This window comes from Triturus cristatus, chromosome 6, assembly GCF_964204655.1.
Source record: "Triturus cristatus chromosome 6, aTriCri1.1, whole genome shotgun sequence".
Taxonomy (NCBI): Eukaryota; Metazoa; Chordata; class Amphibia; order Caudata; family Salamandridae; genus Triturus; species Triturus cristatus.
The window spans coordinates 1,837,963,077-1,837,984,189 of record NC_140589.1 but is presented as its reverse complement, the minus strand read 5'-3'; the positions used below and the strand labels follow the sequence as shown (position 1 = coordinate 1,837,984,189).

The window sequence follows — 21,113 nt, the reverse complement described above, 5'->3', positions numbered from 1 at the left end:
CAGAAGAAGTGGCTTAAAACATACAACCGTCGCGCATTGCACAGATGTGCTGGTCAAAGTGTTGCTTGTTAAGAAGACTGTTTCCTGAACCCCACTTTCCCAAGCATAGGAACTCACAAGAGCTAGAATTGGTTCCACGACCAAATACCCTTTAATGCCAAGCCAACCAGCGATGACTTGACCCACACCCAACAGCCTGCAGCCATTGTATACACAAAAAGCCTCAACACCTTCACATTCAATCCAAGCAAAGATTTCTTGTTTAGCACTTTAGCTAGTCCAAGTCCCAGCTCTCAATTCCCCACAGCAGGTTTACCTTGGCTTCCTGTATGAACTTGGAGATGACCACCGGGTACTCTTTGGATACTGCCACGGCGCTAGTGAGGTACTTCTCCAGATCGCTGTCTGAGTACGCCACATTCATTGCCGCCCCGCTTAGCACATAGGAGGGACGCACCACACATGGGTACCCAACTTTTGAGCAGAAATGCTTGGCAGACTGAAAAAATCATTCAAGATGCAAGTTAGAGACGATACAAGTTCTATATGAGACCTAAAAGATCACCAACGTGGGCGTCCGCTTCACCCAGTAACCCAAAATTTGAAAGGAGTTAAATTAAAGCAAAATTTAACAAGGAAATCATTACAAAAACTAGAGTAGAAAGCATACGCTGAATACTACATCAAGCAACAGCAACTGAACAAGCAGAACATACGAATCCATCTCTGCCATGTTTTCTTTTTACCGAGGTAGTCTGCAGTCATTAAGTACTAGAAGTGCTGCAAGAGCTCTCCTACGGACTAACAGCCACCACGTTTTGCATCCTGCAACATGATTGGTTTTTTAACAGATATGTACAGTACTCGGACATTTCACTTTAGCAGAAGCATAGGTCTGCATTTTCAATTGTTACAAAAAGGTTGTGCTGTACTGATGAAAAGCAAACAGCAAACATAGTAAACAAGGGGAAGGCAGGGAGGAAAAAGGGACTGCGCAAGCAGTTTAGCAGCATACCTGTTACTATGCTAGTGTGCAAGGCATGGATTGCAACATGATTAAATGCATTTACAATAATTTGTCACCAATGATGAATGAAAATACCCATCATACCTTTGCTAAGACTTCCAGATACTAAGCCAGGCCGGAAGCGTCAGAGTACAGGAAGTGATTGTATTGACAGCCCTGAAACAGCCAATTACGTAAAGCCATATAAATCAGTAATTCTACCAATTGAGTCTTTCCATGGCAGAATGTAATCCAGTTTATAAGCAAATACTGTGACTGATATGCAGAATTGTAAAGATACAAATCCACTCACCACAGCTACCTTCAGAACCCCATACAGCCAAATAATTCTGCCTCCATAAACCCCCATCAATCACCTCCATATCTGAGAGTTCCTTCCACTGTGGCTGACTGATCCCTATGGTGTCCAGCATGCGGGAAAACTTGAAGCGGTTCTCCGCAGAGTCGATGGCCTCGGGAGAGGTGCCCAGGATGCGGCACTGCTGCCGGTGTAGTGCCATGGCGATGTTGTTGGGCAGCTGGCCACCCATAGAGAGGATGACACCTTCGGGGTTCTCCAACTCGTAGATATCCATCACCACCTTGGGGAGAGAGAGAGAGTAACTTTTTTTCAGTTACTTCGTTTTTTATTTTAAAAAGTTACATCCCTTAAATGAAAGACTTCAGCTTAAAGAGTCCTGTGGTTTGCACAGATGTTCCACCTGCTTGTTTTATTTACTTCACCCTCCCCTTACTTGGATGTGGATTCACAAGGATGCGGAGACACTGGTTACGGCTGCTTCCAGTTTGCTGAATCAAACTACTCATAGTTCAAACACACAGCTGAAAAACAACTGTACAACTCTACAACTGAGCTTTGTGCTGCCAACGGGTCACACAAGATTAGGATCAGACATGGGTATACCTTGCTGACTGGACTTCTAGGACCATCTCGTATTGACCAAAGCTGACTTTTTATTAGCAAGACGTTCAGTGCTACTCCCAGCTAAATAAAATTTATGAATGTTTTGAGACCCTTACCCCTGAGAAGGTGTCAAAACTATGAAAACTTTTCAATGTAAAATATATGTTGCACCTAAATTCCTGGAAACAGGCATTTAAGTTTGGTCACGGATGCTGTCCTAGCACTGAGAGAACACAATCATTTCTGATACAATGTCTCTTCTGAGAAGGGCCTGTTCCCTATCCCACTGTAAACATAGGAAAGAAAACCCCATAGCCAAACTCCTCATCCTCTGCTCCTGGAAATGATGGCCTCCACTATGGTACCAGCGACCACTCACCTCAAACGAGATCTCATCAAAGTACAATCGGTCGCACATGTCATAATCTGTGCTGACAGTCTCCGGGTTGTAATTGACCATAATCGTCTTGTAGCCCATCTGTAGAACAGAAAAAATACAATATTAAATACATTTCAAAAGAAAGCAGCAGTAACTTGCAACACGTCCTAATGCTTAATTTCTGATGAGATTTGTAAGCATCGTGGACCATATTGGAAAATCAATTGAGCAACAACCAACCCAACCTTTGACAACTTTAATCCTACATAAACAGCTACTCTGTACTGCGGAGCCTCCAGCTCTCTTGCGCTATAAAGCACAAGAGATAGACTATGTCCTGCCGGAGTAGGTGGCTCAAGCCGGTTGTGTGTACAAAGGATCAGTATTCCTTGTTCAATGTACTGACGTTCCAGCCCAACACAAATTTCATACCACAAAAGTAGCAGATGCATACTTTGCAATCTTCTACAAGTTATTGAGCATGGCAACCTACTACAGTGGCTGCTTAAAGCAGAGGGCTTTCTCGCCTCCAATATCCTGATTAAATACGCTGATGAGACCGGACAGATCACACAGGAAGAGACAGAAAGGGCACATGGAGTTTTAAAGAAACAAATTACACAAAACCATTCTGAAATACTTATGTCCTGATTGTAAAAGCTTACAAAAATAATATCCTTGACAATTATCGTCATCTCTCTGCTCCTCTACCCACTCTCCCAAGTGAGCAACTGGAGGAATACTCGAAAGACTAGAGCCCCTTGGCTGATCTCAAGCACCATAAAGGTAAAAAGACCATGACTTTGCCATGGAGATGGAGTGCCCAGTGGTAAAACAGAGGTCAGCACACTTACCATTCCTAGGTCCTTGCAAAGCAGCATGCAAGCACTAAACACAACACAGAAATAAATCAAGTGCTAAATTTATAGACTTGGATGGCCAAACCTTCCACCGGGAATAAAGCATGATGCTACCCCTTCTTTACATGCAGTCAACTTACTATAAGGTCATCAGAGCAAACTTAAATGCCACATACATTAGGACTATACTTCCACTAAATACCGATATGAGTCATAGGATACAGAACTCTCACCAAAGACTGTGGCATTAAATTTACCGCCAGTCTGATCAATCCAATTTTACCACCGCAAACCTCCGAATAGTAGATCACGCGCTAGTACTACTCACTTTGCGGAGCTCCTGGATGCATCCCACTGCGCACCAGTCAAACTCTACACTGCTCCCAATGCGGTACACACCGGACCCGATAACCATGACGTGGGGTTCGTTGAAGTCCAGGTCATGCTCAGTCCCGTTGTACGTCAGATAAAGGTAGTTAGTCTGGGCCGGCCACTCGGCAGCCACAGTGTCAATCTGTTTCACCACCGGCAGGATCTTCCAGTGATGCCTCATCTTTCGCACCACTAGTTCCGTGCTATGAAGGAGACAAAATTAAACACAAGAACAACCATTACACAGGTTTACAGGTGAGCCAGAGTACCGCATACTACTCTTGTGCCTTATGCCTGGACGTCAAACTAGGAGACCGATCCAAACTAGAATTGAAAATCTAGAAGATGTGAATGCATGGAAATTGAAGAGAGACATGAAGCAGGTGTGATCGGAGGAAGAGTGTCTAGAGTGAAAGAGAAGATTGAGAATAGCTGGAGGGAAAGTGGAGAATGAGACTGCTAGTTTGTGCGGGTGCTTAGTTACCTGTGCACTGCCTGAGCTATTTGTTTGTCTGAAAATCCCAACTGTTTGGCTTTCAGGAGCATCTCGGAGGGCAGCTTACTCTCATTCTGGCAATAGGTCTCCAGCATGCTTGCGTGGTCAGTGATGTTTTTCATTTTGTGCAGGAACCAGCGGTCAATCTTGGTCAAGTCGTACAGACGGTCGATGCTATAGCCAGCTCTCAGAGCGGCTGCCAGCACAAATATGCGCTTATCTGTGGGGGTCTCAAGCTCCTGCATTAAAACACAGTAGATCATTGACAAACTAGAAGACCGGCTTCTAAGACTTATATAGTTGTGGAGATGGAACAAGTTAGTGAAACTATGGAAGTGTGATGGTCTATAAATAGGGGTGGGTAACTGAATTTGACCATAGAAAGATGGCTGCACCACCACTGTTTACTGATGGTAACCTCTGGTAGTGCAACTGGGTTATAGTGTCCATATGCAGGCTACAAGGAATTAACCGGACCCTGGTTTCCATAAGCATGCATAAGACTATTGTCAAACATTTCCATTCTAGTATCCTTAGTTGGTCCATCCATTCTAGTTAGCATAACGAAATGTGAGCTAGTGTCTGCACCGTGGAGCGGAATTACTTTTAAACTAGAGTGCTATGCTACTATGTTTGATATTTGAGACCAATTATTTTATCCCCGGGTCATCTGGTCCTTTTTGTGATCCATTGCTTTATGATGACGAAAAATCATAGGCTCTCATAAGAAGGGTGGGTAACAAGACATTTGTGACTGATCTAACTTGTACCCAACTGTATCGACACTTCAACAGCAAAAACAACATCCATCACCACCTCATATAAACCTGCCCCATCTCTTTAGAACGATTATGTTTTTAATTTGGCAAACGCAACCTACTTTAACTGGCCCAAACACTTTTGAATAAGTCCAATCAGCAGCAAATGTTTTTCTATAGCAATCTTCCTTAAAGCTGGCCCACATCAACATGGGGCGTACACAAAGATTATAGAGAATAGACCGTAGGGAGGAAAATTGATTGAGAGAGAAAACCTCAAAATAAGGCAGACAATGAAGGGTAGCTTACTTGTCGTGGTGCCTGAATCCTGAGAGCTTTGCGAGATGTTATTTCTCCTGATGTTGAGCAGATTAGTGCGTGAATGGTAGTACATACAGACTACCACATTCCTTCCCACTTAATGTCCAATGCTTACCATATCGGAGGCAGGCTTTAAGGTGTGGTCAAAGCCTACACAGTTCTCGTCCACCATCCGCAAGGCTTTCTGCAAAGCTTCCTCAAAATTACGCCCAACAGACATGACCTCCCCTGTAGATTAACACAATGTTAGATACCAATGGAAAGATTCCTGAGTTATCAACATGCATAAAGGTGGAATAACAAACCCCCAGGATGAATTTTACTTGGCTCTGCAGATTTAAAACACTGCTCCTCCCAGGACAGGCAATACCAACTCAAGGGTTTATCAGTATTAGCTTAATGCAACATAAGAGATCCCCTTGTACAGGGTAGCCGATCTGTCCCTGTGCATCCCTCCAACTAGATCATAACAATCCTCACCTGCCGTGCTGCTGTATGGAAATGTAAAATTAGACACAAACACTCTCAAGAGGGCAAATACCTTCTAAAGGATACACAAAGGGAAGAAACAAAAGGGCTATTCTAAGTGAATAATTTATCAACAGCAGCTATTTCTGTTGTAACCGCTAGAGATTACCCAACTCTTGAAAACAGTTGTACACCAATCACCAAGAGGGTTGTTTGAGTGATTACAAATACCTATTTTACAGAGAGGCCTGGGGCTTCTGAAAATTGAAACATCAGGGAGGACATTAGGGGTTTTTGGGGGGGAAGACAGGCAGGGCCTTACCAACACTCTTCATGGAGCTTCCGATCTTAGTGCTGACCCGAAGGAACTTGCTGAGATCCCATCGGGGAATCTTCACCACACAGTAATCCAGGCTGGGCTCAAAGTTGGCTGTTGTAGAGTTGGTGACAGAGTTCCTACATACACGGGGCACAGTTCAAATAGTGGGGGTTAAGAACTTTAATTTGATACAAGTCTGTTCACAGAAACTACACACTGTGGAGGAATCCATCACCAGAGAAGTACTGGATGGCCGAAAATTGTCATTTTGGGTCCTGGAGCTTTTTGTGATTACTGGACAGTGTCCTTTGGGGGTTACGGATGTTAGCCACCAAACCTAAATTACTTCATTTGAACAGCGATACTTCTTTCCCACCCACTTGAAAAGCATATGCATATATTAAGAGCTCAAAGTTTACACCAGACGGTGGTAGTTATGGACAAATAGTTAAAAATTATGCAGAGACCCGCAAAGTACAAGTGGGAAACAATCAAGAATGTGCCTTGCAACAAGAAGACACTGACGAATAATGATTTAATGTTAGTGATGGTATAATGTAATGTATAACTAGTTATTTAGAAAAAATTATAAATAAAGTTTAAACAAAATTTAAACTATGCAGAGACCCTGAATGTTTTCAGAATGTTTACATGCTAGGAGCTATATCTTCTAGTGCATTCTGTGTAATATTTTTCTAGGAGGTTCAAACAAACCTTCAAATTCAGGACCATTCTGCTTTGGCTTACCATGTTTACGAAGTCTCTTAAAGTTCCAGTCAATGGGACAGATGCATCAAATAAAAGTGATACAGTCTAGAATGATATGTTTGAGTCTCTTTCAATGGCTTAAAGATCTCAAACTGGACAAGACAGTGGATTGAGGTCCCAACTGCTGAGTTCAAAGTCACAAAAATAATATAAAGTCACTGAACCTAAAATGCCAACACCAAAAACACAGCGTTCACACACAATCTAGTCAACAGTGGATTTCGTTCAGGGTCTCAGTGGTCAGGGGTTTGGTTATTGGTGTATGGTCCAGAAAGCATTTCTGCATCATTTGCTGTGGCTTTCTCAGAAATTTAAATATGCCAATCCGGTTTGTTTTAAACCAATTTCAACATGTTTTAGGAGTCAGAGCACATACGCTGGGCACCAATGTCCCAGTGTTAGAGTTCAAGATAACCAGCAGGTGAGTCGCCAAAAAATTTAAAACTAGGGGTGACACCACCAAAAAGGGGTCACTTGGCAACAGGCCAGACGGTGTGCTTTTAAAACAAGCTAAGTCCTGGAAAGGATTTCTATCTTTAGCTTGTGGGCAGTTAGGCACCTATGAAAGACAGACCTTCCACGAGGAGAGAAAAGGCTGCCACCTAGGGCACGTTTCAGAGACAAAAACTCCCAATTTTCAACACTCACAAGGCTCACCCTTTCCATGGGAAACTAGGCTGTATGGTTCAACTGTGACTAGAAAAGATCACCTGCAGAACTATAAGGGCTAGACCGAGGAATCCAAGATTCCAGAATCAGAAAGCTCTCCCCAGCCAAGACAAGTGGTCTCCACTCTGGGAGTGTGCAGGTACAAAACCTCCTAGCACATCCTACTAGAGGCATGGTCGGGGTACAATATGGTCACCTTACAGTACGTGGAGAGCCAGGACTTGTGCAGATTACTAATATGTTTGAAAAAAAAGGAGTCTTTGCATGTCCACAACCTAGACTCAAGCCATTATCTCCTTTCTTTACACCAGCTGCCTGCACACAGACTCTCCAGTCAGTCAGGAATTGTGCAGCTCTTCCAAGGTTTGGACAGCTGCTCTCCTTTCAAGGAAAATCCAGCTCTTCTTTAGGTGGGGCAAGTTTGCTTCTCTTCTCTCCATGGGTCACAACAGCAAGGACTCCTCTGGAGTCTAGGTTTGTCCTCAGTCTTAGGATAAAAACTGCAATCCAGCAAAGGTTACGTTCACAGTAATGTGTATGTTCTGAGCTGATGCAGAGTACCTGGGATGTCCATAAAATGTATAAACAGTTCAAGGGGACAGTATGCATCCCACTATGGTTTACTGAGTCCTGCACATTGGTCACCAAAGTGCAACTTTTTAAAAAAAATTTCAAGTTCAAATCGTCATTCAGGAAGAACTACATCTTTCCTTTGTGTCCTAGTTTCATCAGTTTCTAAAGGTCATTTTGTTAATCAAAGGACAGACTGCACCAAGACAGTTCAACGTTGCTAGGCAAGAGTCTAACAAAAAGAGGTGAAGGTGTGTGTTTAACAGGGTGAAAAGTACTCTGAACAAAAATTAGGTGTGTGGAAATAGGGTGTATTATATGGTGTGGCTGTAAGATCTCACTGTGTAATACACTTACCAACCCCTATAGGACCAGTTAGGTTTAGTTTGTTAAACCATCAACCCTGGGTAGCTGTGGCCCAAGCAGTCAGGCTTACACAAAGGAACTAGTGTAAAGCATTTAAACTGCACCAAAACAATTAAAGGAGAAATAGGTGAGACAATCACGAAATCAGACACCAATTTATAAAAAATAGGATAGGATGGGACTCCAAAACTATAAAAAAAAAACCTCCAGAGGGTTCCAGAGATACAGGAGAGTAAATCAAGACTTTTTACTTAACCACAAACACACACTGGCAAGTTCAGCACATTTGACTCTTAGGAACTTTTACAAGAAAAAACGGGCTAAATATCAATGCGGTAACTAGGAGTTACTTTAGGCAACCAACTCTGGCAAGGAGCTAGTCGGGGAACCAGCAAGGTTGACAAACAGTTACCTAGATGAGAAAAACCGTCTGCAGTCCAGTTTCATCCAGCATCAGTGGTTCCTGCCATGGCTTTCTATGAAGTGGCCCTGATCTAAGGGATGCTAAAGATGCTGTGTGATCGACAGGGGTCTTCCTGGGGCTACTCCTCGCTCCACAGGCTTGGTAAGGCGATCCTGGCCACAGGGGTTGACTTCCCACAAAATCCTCGAGCTTGGCAGAAGTCCAGTCGCCACTGAACTACCAGTTGGCAGGTACAGCGCTTTTAGTGGTTTGCTTCTTTTTTGCGGTAACGTGCCTTCTGGTCCACCACTCTGCACTCAGGCGACTCTCTCGGATCCAGCAGACTTGAGGGCAACTTCTGAGCATCAGATTCTGGTCCTGCACAGCGGCGAGGAGTGGTAAGCCGGAGATCTGGGCTACCAACTCAACCCAGCAGGCTTTTTCAGCTGCTGAGGTCCTGTGCTGCGAACATGAGCCAAGCCAAATGATATCTGGGAGTCTCTTGCAGGACACAGCAGACCGACCTTTCCAAACGTCTACCCTCAGACGCCGTTTTGCACCCAGCTGCCCTTGTGCCGCTGGTGGTGTACTATCGGGGCTGCCTTGGACCTTGTCCACCGCTTAATTCCTTGATATAGGTCCCATAAGTCGCTGTACTACACCGGTTTGCAGAACTAGTTCTTCCTTCCATAGGTTAATATTGCAGGACTCAGAAATTGCAGTGTCCACTTTTTTAAATTAAAATAATTCCTACTTAACTTGCTTACCTGAACGTTTTTCTTCTGCTGCCCAACCATATATAAAGACACTTGCTATCTTTATAAATTGGTGTGGATCTCCTCCTTCCGTCGTGTGTCTCATTTATTACTATTGTATTTGCAGATGTCTTGCACTCCTCTACGTTAAGCCCAAGGCTGCTCGACCACACTAACCCCTAATCGAGCACTTTGAGATTGCACAGCAAGCCCCTGTCCACTTAGAGCAGAACCCCTGGACTTTTTACACAATATATTAGATTATTGCTATATCACAAAGAGCCAGCTGAACACACTACATTAAACAAAATAGTATTATTTTCCTTTAGGCCTAAACTATGCATCACACACATCTCGGGCTATGAAAACCCAGCTTAACACAGTAACTAAATATGGAACAAACGACAGAATTTAAAATTATGACTACTTTAACTGTCTAACAGAAGAATGTAGTTAAACACCCCCTGAACTGTAAACAGGCACACGCATGCTTCACACATTGTATATGTTGCTCGGGACCCCAGCAAATTCAAATACAGTTCTCAATTTCCAAACAGTGCAGATTTATCCGGTAGGTGAGGCGTCATCTGCAACTCAACAACGAACAAAACCAATTATTACTAAACACTGCTTACCGGAGAACAGGGAGGGGGATTCCCAGTGCCAGCTTAGCGGCCACATATGCCAGAGGATAGCCGGTAGCCTTGCTCGCCAGAGCTGAACTCCTGGACAGACGGGCATTCACTTCGATGATATAATACTGAAATGGGGGAAGCACCAAGAAAAGAGTAAGGACACTAAACCAGAGGCTAAGAAGGCTTTCTCAGCCGGAAAGAATACAAGAGAATATGTGAACACAATACTTTAGGCCATACTACTACTCATCCCCCATTTAAAGAGTTGCTAGCTAGAGCGGAGGCCAACAATGGCACCATTTCCAATATGCTGATATGCAATGGAAGAACACAAAGGCAACGTATTTTGGATTGTGTGCATACATCTCAGTTACTGCTTCAGAGAGGAAAAGACATTAAATAATGCAATGTGATTAAACTTGTTTTCACATTCAGGCAAGCAAATACGTTAACTTTGTCAGACTACAAAGCTCAGGGCATAGAATTAAAGTCACTGAGCTTAAATTATTATTTTGAAATAAATATAGAAAATAAACTGAAATTTACTCATAAAGAGTAGACAGAATATCCCCACCTGGTGCAGGATCCAGAATTCACACAGGTAAAAAAATCCCCTCCACTGCTTGTAAAAATGCAATAAAAATCCCACAATCGAGGACTCGTTTATCACAGTTTTAAAATACTGCTTTTTAAAAAAAATATATATATTTTTATTGCATATAAAACAAATAGAATTGCAGTGACATTAAGCAGCATGTATCTTAGTGGTAAAACACTGGCATACAGTAACAAATACCCATGTGGACGTAGGAACCCAGTAACACCCAAACTCGCCCGAAACAATTCAGAGGGCAGAGGCAAAGTCCAGACAGCCTCGACACCAAGCATCCCGATTGGTATCCATAATAGGAGTACAGCTCCCCCGATATGCATTCCATTTCCCCCATATTTTAATCCATTTGTTCAGACAATCCATGCTTTCCTAGACCACTATGACTGCGTACATCAGGTGAATATTTTTCCCCTCCTGACCACATTGCTTTGGGCACAGTGCTGTATCCATTTTACCCATGTTAACCAATGTTGTACATGCATAGTAACCTCTATGAAGGATTTTGAGCTTCACTAGGCGAAACCTTGATCTTACAGCCACCTCCCTGGGGGACGACATCGTCTCAGGCCACTCATCATCCTCAAGGGTCTCTAGATCACGCTTCCAACTCCCTCGCAAGCAGGTCAAAGTGCCTGGTGGTCATGTAACAATTTTTTGTAAGCAAGCAAAATCGCCTTTCTGGGCATATAATCATCCAACAACCTACCTTCAAGTGGGGAGGATTCAGGGAGATCTTTGCCCACGGGCAATACCTTTCGTAGGGCATGACGTATTAGTAAATATCGATAGGTCTCAGCGAGTGCCAATTGTTATTCTCTTTGCAACTCTGCGAATGTGAGTATTTCACCCTGTTTTCAAAGATCTCCCACCCCAGACAGGCCAATGAGATCCCACCTATCAAAGCTCTCCTGCAAGGCCAGGGTGCCTAACTGTGCGGCATCCCACAAGGGAGTGGCTTGCGTGATCCTGCCCTGCTAGCCCGTAGCATTCAGTGTGGTGTGCCAAAGGGCAAGTGTGACCACGGTAGGGCTGGGGAGGAGTGTAGTGTGTGTGATTCCCCCATAGATGGCTCTAAGGTAGACTCCAGGCTGCATGTCTTTCTGTCCATCCTGTAAGTTGGTTGGTCCACTGGGAGATGAACCCAATGGTTAACGGGGATACGTTGCGACACCCAGTAATACTTTTGTAAAACGGGGCGAGTAGATGTGCCCCGTTCACTGTTACCTGAGCAAGGGTTCAGAACAGGGGAGCCGTAGTCCGGAGATAAAGGGGGAGCCGAACCCCAATTTCTCTAACACTGCGTACGTGAAGGGCCACTTCACAGTGTCAAAGGTCATCTGAGCGTTAAGAGACAACACAAGGTCATCTTCTCGGATTCTCTTCGCACAGCCCAGGACTCCACGCAGCCATCGCAGATTAAGCGCAGTACTCCTTTCCGGCATGAGGCTGGATTGATCCTGAAGGACCAGTGATCGGATAACCCAACCAATCGAATAGAAGCATTGCCAGAATTTTCACTTCCGCATTTAACTATATAGGCCTTGTAAGAAAGTGGCTCTGTATATACTGTTCCCAAATAGGTACAGTGTGCACAGAGTCCAAAGTCCCCAGAGGTTTGGCAGAGGCTAAAGCTAGATATAACCTTACTCTCTACAGTGGTAGCTTGGTCGAGCAGTAAGGCAGTATCAGAGGACAGTGTAAAGCATTTGTTGTACACACTCAGCCAGCAAATGGTCTCACACACTCAAGAACTGAACTCTAGGCCAATGGTTTTGTATAAAAATATATAGTGGTTTTATTTTAGAACCAACAATAGGTATCAAAATATACTTTCTCAGAATGAGATGCTTTGGATAAATACTTTTGCAATATGCAATTGGCTTTTGTAGAAAGTTACAGGTTGTTGCAATAGGCAACACAAGTTCAAACACAATAATGCATTCAGTTCAATGGAAGTTTTAAGTTATTTGCAATAGATTACTTTCAGGATTACTTTTGTAATTCCAGGACAGGATCCCAGATTTAGTTCTGGGTCAGTTCTCAGAAACAAGTGATAAAAGTCGACTTAGTTGCTGTTATGATTTTTAGACAATATTTGCTATTTTAAGAGTTGACACTTAGAAAATATTTCATAGAAAACAGCCAATGATTCCCTATGGAAGAAAATTCAAGTTGCAGGTATAGTATGTTCTCGTTACTTTTGTAATCCAGTACTGGGTGCCTAGACTCAGTACTGGGACCTCTATCTAAAGCAGGTAAATAATTACTTTTTCACAGTTTGTGCGATTTTTAAAGAATATTTGAAGTTTGCAAAAATCGACACTTGGAAGAAATTTCACAGAAAAACAGACAATGATTCCCTATGGGGTTATTGGTATGTACGGTTGTGAATATTTTTCAGGGTCAGTGCTGGGCACCAAGATCCAGCACTGGGAGCTCACATAATAGCAGGTGAGTATTTTCATTTTCGTTACTCGGCTGATTTTTGGTAAATATTTAAAGTTTTGAAAACTCCACACTTAGAAGAAATTTAAGAAGAAACCAGTCAATGTAACCCTATGGAGAAAATTGAGTTATCGGCTTTCAGGTAAGTACTCGACTGGCAAAGTTAAGGTTCTGGGCACAGACTCAGGGGTCTCCCAGGGTCAGGTAGGTACAGTTGTTACACCCTCAGCAGCACAGGGGCAGCCGGGTGCACAGTGAGTTAGGCCCAGTGTTATCCTATGGGAGGCAGGGGGGCCTTGGTTGGTGGCTGCGGACTAGCAGGCCACGCGGCTGTGGGAGCTGGGCTCCTGGTCACTTGCTCAGGACAAATGGGGAAGTAGATAGGTGCAAAGGTTACACTGCGAGGGCCACTCGGGCGGCTGGGTGCAGGGTGCTTTTGAGCCTTCGCACGTTCAATTGGTTTCAATGGGAAAGCTCTGGTTTAGAAAAAGACTGCAAGCTCTGGGACGAAGATTCTTCAGGTGCCACCACCACTTCGAGAGGCAAGTTGGGTAGTTGGAGGATAGGTAGGTACCCAGAAGTTGGGCACAGGGGGCCGCAGGGCGCCCGGTGCAGGGGTGCCTATTGGTGTCAGGAAATCTTACCCTCTGTTGATCGCGGTTGGGGGGGGGAGGAATACCTGGTTCTGAGGCTACAGGCGTCGTCCGGAGCGTCGAGGGAAGTCCTTGGGTGCCGGACTCGGGGTCACAGTCGATGGGGGTCGTCCTCGTGGTCTTTGTTCACTCTGGCACAGGCCAGGCTTGGCGGATGCAGAGTGTGCAGGGTTCGCGGTTCCGGGCTGATGCCAGGGATTAGAAGCTGATTTTGAGTAGAGCCTCTACTCATGGGAGTCCCAGGTGCTTAGAGCCAAAAGGTAGCCAGGTCCTCCGGGGTTTGTGAGGTTGCTGGCCACAAGAGCAGGAGCAGATTCGAGGGTCGACAGGCCGGTAAGGCTGGGGCCAAAGCAGTTGGTGTCTTCCTCTTCTTAGCAGCTGCAGGGCAGGTCTTCTTTCTTCTTGCTCTTCTTTGTATTTCGGAATCTGGAAAAGGAAGGTTCAGGGTGCCCCTAAATACTACATTACAGGTGGGTGAAGAGCAGGGACCAATGGGTCCCTGTCCTGGGGTGGGTACACACCCCTATCCTGCCTCTCTCCTGTGGGATGAGGGCAGTAGCCTAGTCCTGATTGGGTAGGGCCTCCCATCTTCAAGATGGCGAGTGCCCGGAGATGTGCTTCACCTCGCCTCCCCCACCTGAGGGGTGGGGTTGGCAGGCTGGCACATCCCCTGTCCTTATTTGGGGTTTCCGGCCAGGCTTCCCGCCAGAGTGGGGGCTGCCAGTGGCCTGGGGAAGCTCACAGAGGCGGCATGCCTTTGAAGCTTCCCCCTGCCCATCCTGGGGGAGGAGATCTAGCACCTCGCCCAGGATGTGCATTGTTGCAGGCCCAGGAGAGCAGGGGCTCTCCTACCCATGGGTCCAGCAACACGTCTGCTGTGTGGCAGCCTAGGCAGCCTCCCAGATCAGACGTGGATTGTAGGTTAGGTTTCAGGGGGCATCTCTAAGATGCCCTCTGGGGTGCTTGGTACATTGAATCCCACACTGGCATCAGTGCGGGTTTAATGTGCTGAGAAGTTTGATACCAAACTTCTCAGTCTTCAGTGTTGCCATTATGGTGCTGTGGAGTTCGTGTTTGACAAGCTCTCAGCACCATGTACTCTTAAATGGCAGCACCGCACTTACAGTGCCCAGGAATGGACCTGGGAACTGTAGGGGCACAGGGCTCATGCTTCTGTGCCCACACCACTGGCATAGGGCACCCAGCTAGAGGGGTGGCTGATGCATGCCAGGGCAGTGTAGGTGGTGGGCATGGCACACAGGAATGTGTGCCATGTCGACTCTCAGACACTCAGCCTGCAAAGGGGGGGGGGGGTGGGTGTGTGCGTGTGCGTGTGTGTGAGTTAGTTAGTTAGTTAGTTAGTTAGTTAGTTAGTTAGTTAGTTAGTTAGTTAGTTAGTGTTAGGGTACAGGGCCTCTAAGGGTGGCACAGCAAGTGCTGCAGCCCTTAGAGGCCTTCCCTGGTCACAAGGCCCTGGGTACCTACGGTCTGACATGTGGCCAGGGTTTGCCAATTTGGGTTTTAAGTCTTTAGGGAAGGAACATAGGCCCTGGGCACCTGATTGGCAGGAGTCCAGGGCACACTCAGTCAAAGTACATTCAGCAATTCAGCAAAAAGTGGTGGCATACCATGCAAGAAAGATGGCACTTTCTCACACACAGTCCCTAATCCAGATTTTGGAGTGCCTGCCATCTGCAAGATGGCGGGCACTGAAGAGTGGGCTTCACCTCACCTTCCCCACCTGAGGGTTGGGGTTGGCAGAGGTGGGCACACCTTCTGGGCTGGCTACTTTTTCCCTCCTGTCTTCCAGCCGAAAAGTAGGGGAGACAGAAAGGGGGCCTGCTCCTGACAGCAGGAGAGGCTGGGGGTCCCATTACAAAGGCTGCCAGGCCTTTGAAGCTCCCCTGCCACAGATGGCTCTTCCTGGCCTGGGGGATGTGTGAAAACCTCGCCCAGGAAAGGCTTTGTTTCTAGGCTCAGGGAGCAAAGGCTCCCACCCCAGGGGTCCAGAAACATGTCTCGTGGTGGCAGGCTGGTGTGTACCAGTCAGCGAACCCACCAGAGGCTGGTCATTTTTCAGGGGGCATCTCTAGGTAGCCCGATGAGTGCATTTTTCATTAAATTCCACACAGGCATCAGTGGGGGCTTAATGTGCTGAGAAGTTTGATAGCAAACTTCCCAGTTTTCAGTAAAGCCTTTATCGACCGAGTCTTCTTCCTCTTTGACGGGGGACCTCTTGTAGGAAAGTGGATTTCTGTTGCAGTAATCCTCCCACCTTCTGCCAGACTACAGAGTCACTTTCACTTGATGTGCCCTGGGTCCCTGCCAATTGGGTTCCCGGGGCCTGTGTTCTTTCCCAAAATCTAATCCAATTGGCATCTTTGGACACAGTTCAGCCCCTGGCAAACGGTACCACAGGTACCCAGGACACTCTGACCAGGGAAAACCTCTAAGGGCTGCAGCACTTACTGTCCCATCCTTAGAGGCCCTGTACCTCTACACACACAAAGCCTTTGCAGGCAGCATGTTTTGGTGCAGAACAAAGTGAAGAGTTGACATGGCACACACCTCTGTTTGACATGCCTACAGCCCACTGCCCTGGCATAAATCAGTCACCCCTCTAGCTGGGTGCACTATACCAGTGGTGAGGGTATAGGTGCATGATTCCTGTACCCCTACTGTGTCTAAGTCCATTTTTAGACATTGTAAATGCAGTGCTGCCATTAAAAGTATATGGTGCTGGGAGATTGTCATTACAAACTCCACAGGACCAGAATGGCTACACTGAAAACTGGGAAATTAGATATCAAACTTCTCAGCCCATTAAACCCATACTGGTGCCAGTGTGGGATTTAATAAAAAATGCACACAGAGGGCATCTTAGAGATGCCCCCTGAAAACGAACTTACCACTAGTGTCCAGGCAGAGTGGCTGCTTTCAGCTGCCACCACCAGATATGTTTCTGGACCCTTAGGTCGAGAGCCTGCTGCTCTCTGGGGCCTGAAACAAGGCACATCCTGGGACGAGGGACCAAGCCTGCTACCACAGGATGGGCAGGGTTCACCTTTGTGAGCTTCCCCAGGCCCCTTGCTGCTTTCAGCAACTGGTCCCCATTGGTTCGGACCGCCAATTTGGGCGGGAAAAACAAGTGAGGAAGAGAGGTGTGCCCACCTCTGCCAACTCCACCCCTCAGGTGGGGCAGGTGAGGTGAAGCACAACTCTCAGTAAACGCCATCTTGAATATGAGGGGAATCAGCCAACCAGGGACAGGCTCGTGCCCCCCTCCCACTGGCGGGTGGCATAATAAGGGGTGTACCCACCCCAGGGAAGGGACCCATTGGTCCCTACCTTTTACCTACCTGTAACGCTCCTAAATCTAGTATTATGGGGCACCCCTGAACCTTGCTTCCGCAGAAAAGAAGATGCAAGAATAAAAAGATGGACCGAACAGCCGTGAAGCAGATGACAAGAGGAAGACACCCACTGACTTGTCCCCAGCCCTATCGGCCTGTCTCCCCTTCGAACCTGCTCCTGCAAAATCCCAGTGTGTCCTGCAGCCAGCAACCTCGAAAACCCCAGAGGACCTGCCTGCCTTCAACTACAAAGACTTTGTCTCCCGTGAACACCAGATTTGTTAATCTGCAACCTCTGGCCTTGGCCGGAAACTGCAAATCCGCACCCCTCTGCACCCGCCGTCCACGGCCCGAGCGGGCAAACACCACGAGGTGGTCAACCCGGCGATCCCGATTCGAGATGCGGCGACTCCTGACCTGCCTCAAGCCTCCAGCCTACGCCTGCAGTCTAAATCCAGAAGGCCCACCCAACCACGACCAGGAGCTGGTAAGAAGATCTGACCCCAAACGGCACGCCTGCACCAGACGCCCAACGGCCTTGTGTGCCCAAACCAACAGTGCCTAACCAACCCCTAACTTCCCAACTTACCTCTCGAAGAGGTGGTCGCACCCGGAAGACCTTCGTCCCCAAGCCTGCAGTCTCCTTCCCAAACGGAGGTTCTCCATTGAAAACAAGAGGGCGTCCAACGCCGAAACAGCACCCTGCACCCGGCCACCCTGGTGCTGCTGAGGGTGCACCTTTGGTGCCAATTTGTTTCCCCATTTGCCCTGAGCTAAAGTCCAGGAGCTTTGCTCCCACAAGCCAGTGGCCTGCTCGTCAGCAGCCACCAACCGGAGGCCCCTTAACCCCATTGGATAATATTGGGCCTCAGCACTCTGCACCCGGCCGCCCTAGTGCCGCTGAGGGTTTAACTACAGTGCATCCTTGACCCTAGGGGACCCCCGAGTCTACCCCCAGAACCTCAACTCCCACTACTAAATACTTATCTCAAAACCGATAACACTATTTTCCTCCATAGGAGAACACGGACAGTTTTTCTGTAAAAAGTTTTTAAGTGTAGAGTTTGAGAAACTAAAGAAATTCTTTACATTTGCATTATCTTACAAAAGCGATTCTACTTAGCTGTTTTCAGGAAATGTCCCAGAGTAGTATCTAGGTATACTACTCTGTATAAGCCTAGTAATCTCAAAAGTTACTTACCTGCTATTTTACTAAAAAGTCAACTCACATCTATGTACTGTATTTACGAAGTATTGCATTTCTCTGCATCCATACTGTAAATCAAACCAAAGTGCAAATACAATCATTCAAACTGTATTTCATTTGCATTACTACTGTAAAGAATGTATTGCTTACCTGTGCCAGGCTTGCTTGGTTCTAGAAAATAAAATAACTAAAAGAATATTTTATACAAGAACAATTGGTCTGAAGTTCAGTCTTTGAGTGTGTGAATTCATTTGCTGACTGAGTGTGTACAACAAATGCTTAACACTGCCCTCTGATACTGCCTTACTGCCCGACCACACTACCACAAATAGAGAGTAACGTTCTATCGAACTTTACCTCTGCCTACGTTTGGGGTTCCACTGGACTCTGCACACTATACCTCACTTTGGTATAGTATACTTGAAGATGAAGGATCACAAGAAAACAACAGCCAGCCAGGGCAAAAATCTGGATCCCAAAGGATACAATGAGTCACAAAGAAATAAAATATAGAGCCAGCTTCCTACACACTTGTATTGCAGAGATCCACTCGTATCAAGGAGACTACAATGGAGACAATTTTGCATTCAAGGACTCCCTGTATTGCAGCCATTATGTCTGTCAGGATGGGTGTTTCCTTTGTCTGAGGGGCTTGGGCTACAAGAGTTGGCCGTCCCTCTGTCATCGGCACAGCAGTAGAGTCTCTTGGTAGGGTGCATTTGTTCAACTTGGTCTGGTAGACAGTATGGGCTCCCTTCCCACCGGTCATCACTAGTGGTTTGTATTGGGCGCTGCCACACAACACCCATCAGTGTAGTGATGAATGGGGGGTGGGGGGACGTCAGTACTCTCCACCTCCTTCCAGAGAGTGGGAAAGTGACCCCCCCACCCCCTTCTTTTCTCCTCCCCCAGTTTCCCTGTCAGCTTCTTGGGGATGGTACTCCAGTTTGCAGGGCCACCAGCCACGCAGAAGCGATTGTGAGGGGGCAACCCCTCCAATGGAGGCTGAATAGGAGGCAACAAAGTCCCAAGATAGAATTCACTCACCATAGACGCTCCCGGGGCAGCATACTTGTAGTTTTGAGGCACCAGAAGACTCACGCAGATCATGTTGTGGTGCCTTTAGTGTTCCACCACAATAGCTGTCTGAAGAGGCACCTTGCACTGTACAATGTTCAAAGATTCCTGGTGCCACACATACTTGCTGTCCTGCGGGGAATAAATGGTCATCCAGCGTCTACTCGGGAGGCACGCAACTATGAAGGGCGCGCTATAGCCCATGCTACAGTTATTTAATGGCAGCAACTCAGCAAAAGAGCTCCAGTCTTTGGTGTCCACGTGGCACTGCTGCGTAGAGGCGCCGCTTTCAGGGGCTGCCACTGTGAAAGCCTTGTTATGAAGGTGGGGTGCCAATAACAAGTCAGCAAGGGAGGCTGTCCATTGTGCATCCTTTCTGCCCGCAAAGCCCAAGAGCTATGCTGTCAAGTCCACTATGGAGGAATTCAAGCATGTCCACTGTCAGAGCATCACTTACGCAACACCAGGTCCGAGGTTGAAGCCAAAGGCGCCGCCGTTCCTTGCCCTCACCTGCAGGGTCATCTCCACTCTTCACTTAGACGCCTGTTGCAAGGTCGTGTCCCAGTACAACGGTCAGCTTGGGGTGCTCTCTGCTGGGGCAATTTAGCACTGCTCACAATACCCTCAGAAGTATGCAAGGCTGCGGCGCCACCTCGCCTCACAGCTTTTCTCTCCAGAGGGCAAACGTAGGACATCAATTGCTACCTTTTCGGCTTCCTCGCAGCTAGTGGTACACAGGAATTTCTGTCATGGTAGCTGGATTTTTGAATGTATGGTAGGTGGTTAATGAGGCAGGTGACGGGAGCCGCTTCAGAGAGCGGTCACCTTCCTCGGCGGTTGCCCCTTCCCCCCCCCCCTAAAAAAATACTGCTTTTAAGACAAAACAAAACGTTATTTTGAAGGGAAACCTATATATATCCACATAGGAACTGGGCTGAGATGCTATAGAGGCTTCACTAGTGAGCCTAACAATCCAGTTTATGAAATCCAAGGCACTGTGAGGAACATACAGAAGAGACTGTAATAGTCATGACATACCATCCCTTTCATGCCCCAGGTTTAGAGTAGAAAATCTGGTGCCCTATCCACAAGACACATGAGAAGAGACACCACAAATCTATGGATCTGTGCAATGCACCAATCGAGAATGATCATGTTCCTTTTGTTGGACTCCTAGGGATGAAAAATTGCACCCATTGAACATATGTTTTCTTTTTACATCACTTGCTTCCGTGTAACCCATCTCATGGACTCAAGTACAGAGTTGAGAATATGCTAGATATGTAGAATACGTGACGCTACTATTGCACTATACTGCCTGATCTATCAGCGCTATATATCAGTGTATGACATGCATTTCAATACTTGAACGTATACAGCACTGTGTATCTAGCGATGTACTGAAAACAGTTTATTTTTCTCAATAAACAAACAAAAAAGAAAAGACACCACCAATAACACAGAGAACAAACCTACACAGTGAGCCTGCAGACCTCCATGTACCACACAGAGGATGCAATATACGCAAAGTTTTTCACAGAAACTGCTGTTAATACACTAGTGTCAGAATGGCACAAAAGCATTGTACAAATCACTAAACCTAAGGGACACACTAGCCTGGAGGGGGAGGGGGGGGGGGGAATGTAGCAGAATCCTAGGTACTACCAATCCATTCTGCAGAAGGTGCTGCAGACT

General features: G+C 46.4%; 1 protein-coding gene across 2 annotated transcripts in view; it reads right to left on the bottom strand.

Annotated features, from left to right (window-relative positions):
• Positions 1-21,113, bottom strand: part of CAD (carbamoyl-phosphate synthetase 2, aspartate transcarbamylase, and dihydroorotase) — a 399,701-nt gene that overhangs the window by 192,143 nt on the left and 186,445 nt on the right. For both annotated transcript variants that reach the window (XM_085613270.1, XM_085613271.1), the window contains exons 14-21: positions 10,071-10,195; positions 5,908-6,041; positions 5,233-5,345; positions 4,027-4,277; positions 3,499-3,745; positions 2,311-2,409; positions 1,384-1,608; positions 317-499 (exon numbers count right to left, since the gene is read on the bottom strand). In XM_085613270.1, the coding sequence (XP_085469396.1) occupies positions 317-499; positions 1,384-1,608; positions 2,311-2,409; positions 3,499-3,745; positions 4,027-4,277; positions 5,233-5,345; positions 5,908-6,041; positions 10,071-10,195 (1,377 nt within the window). The remainder of the gene's footprint in view (positions 1-316; positions 500-1,383; positions 1,609-2,310; positions 2,410-3,498; positions 3,746-4,026; positions 4,278-5,232; positions 5,346-5,907; positions 6,042-10,070; positions 10,196-21,113) is intronic.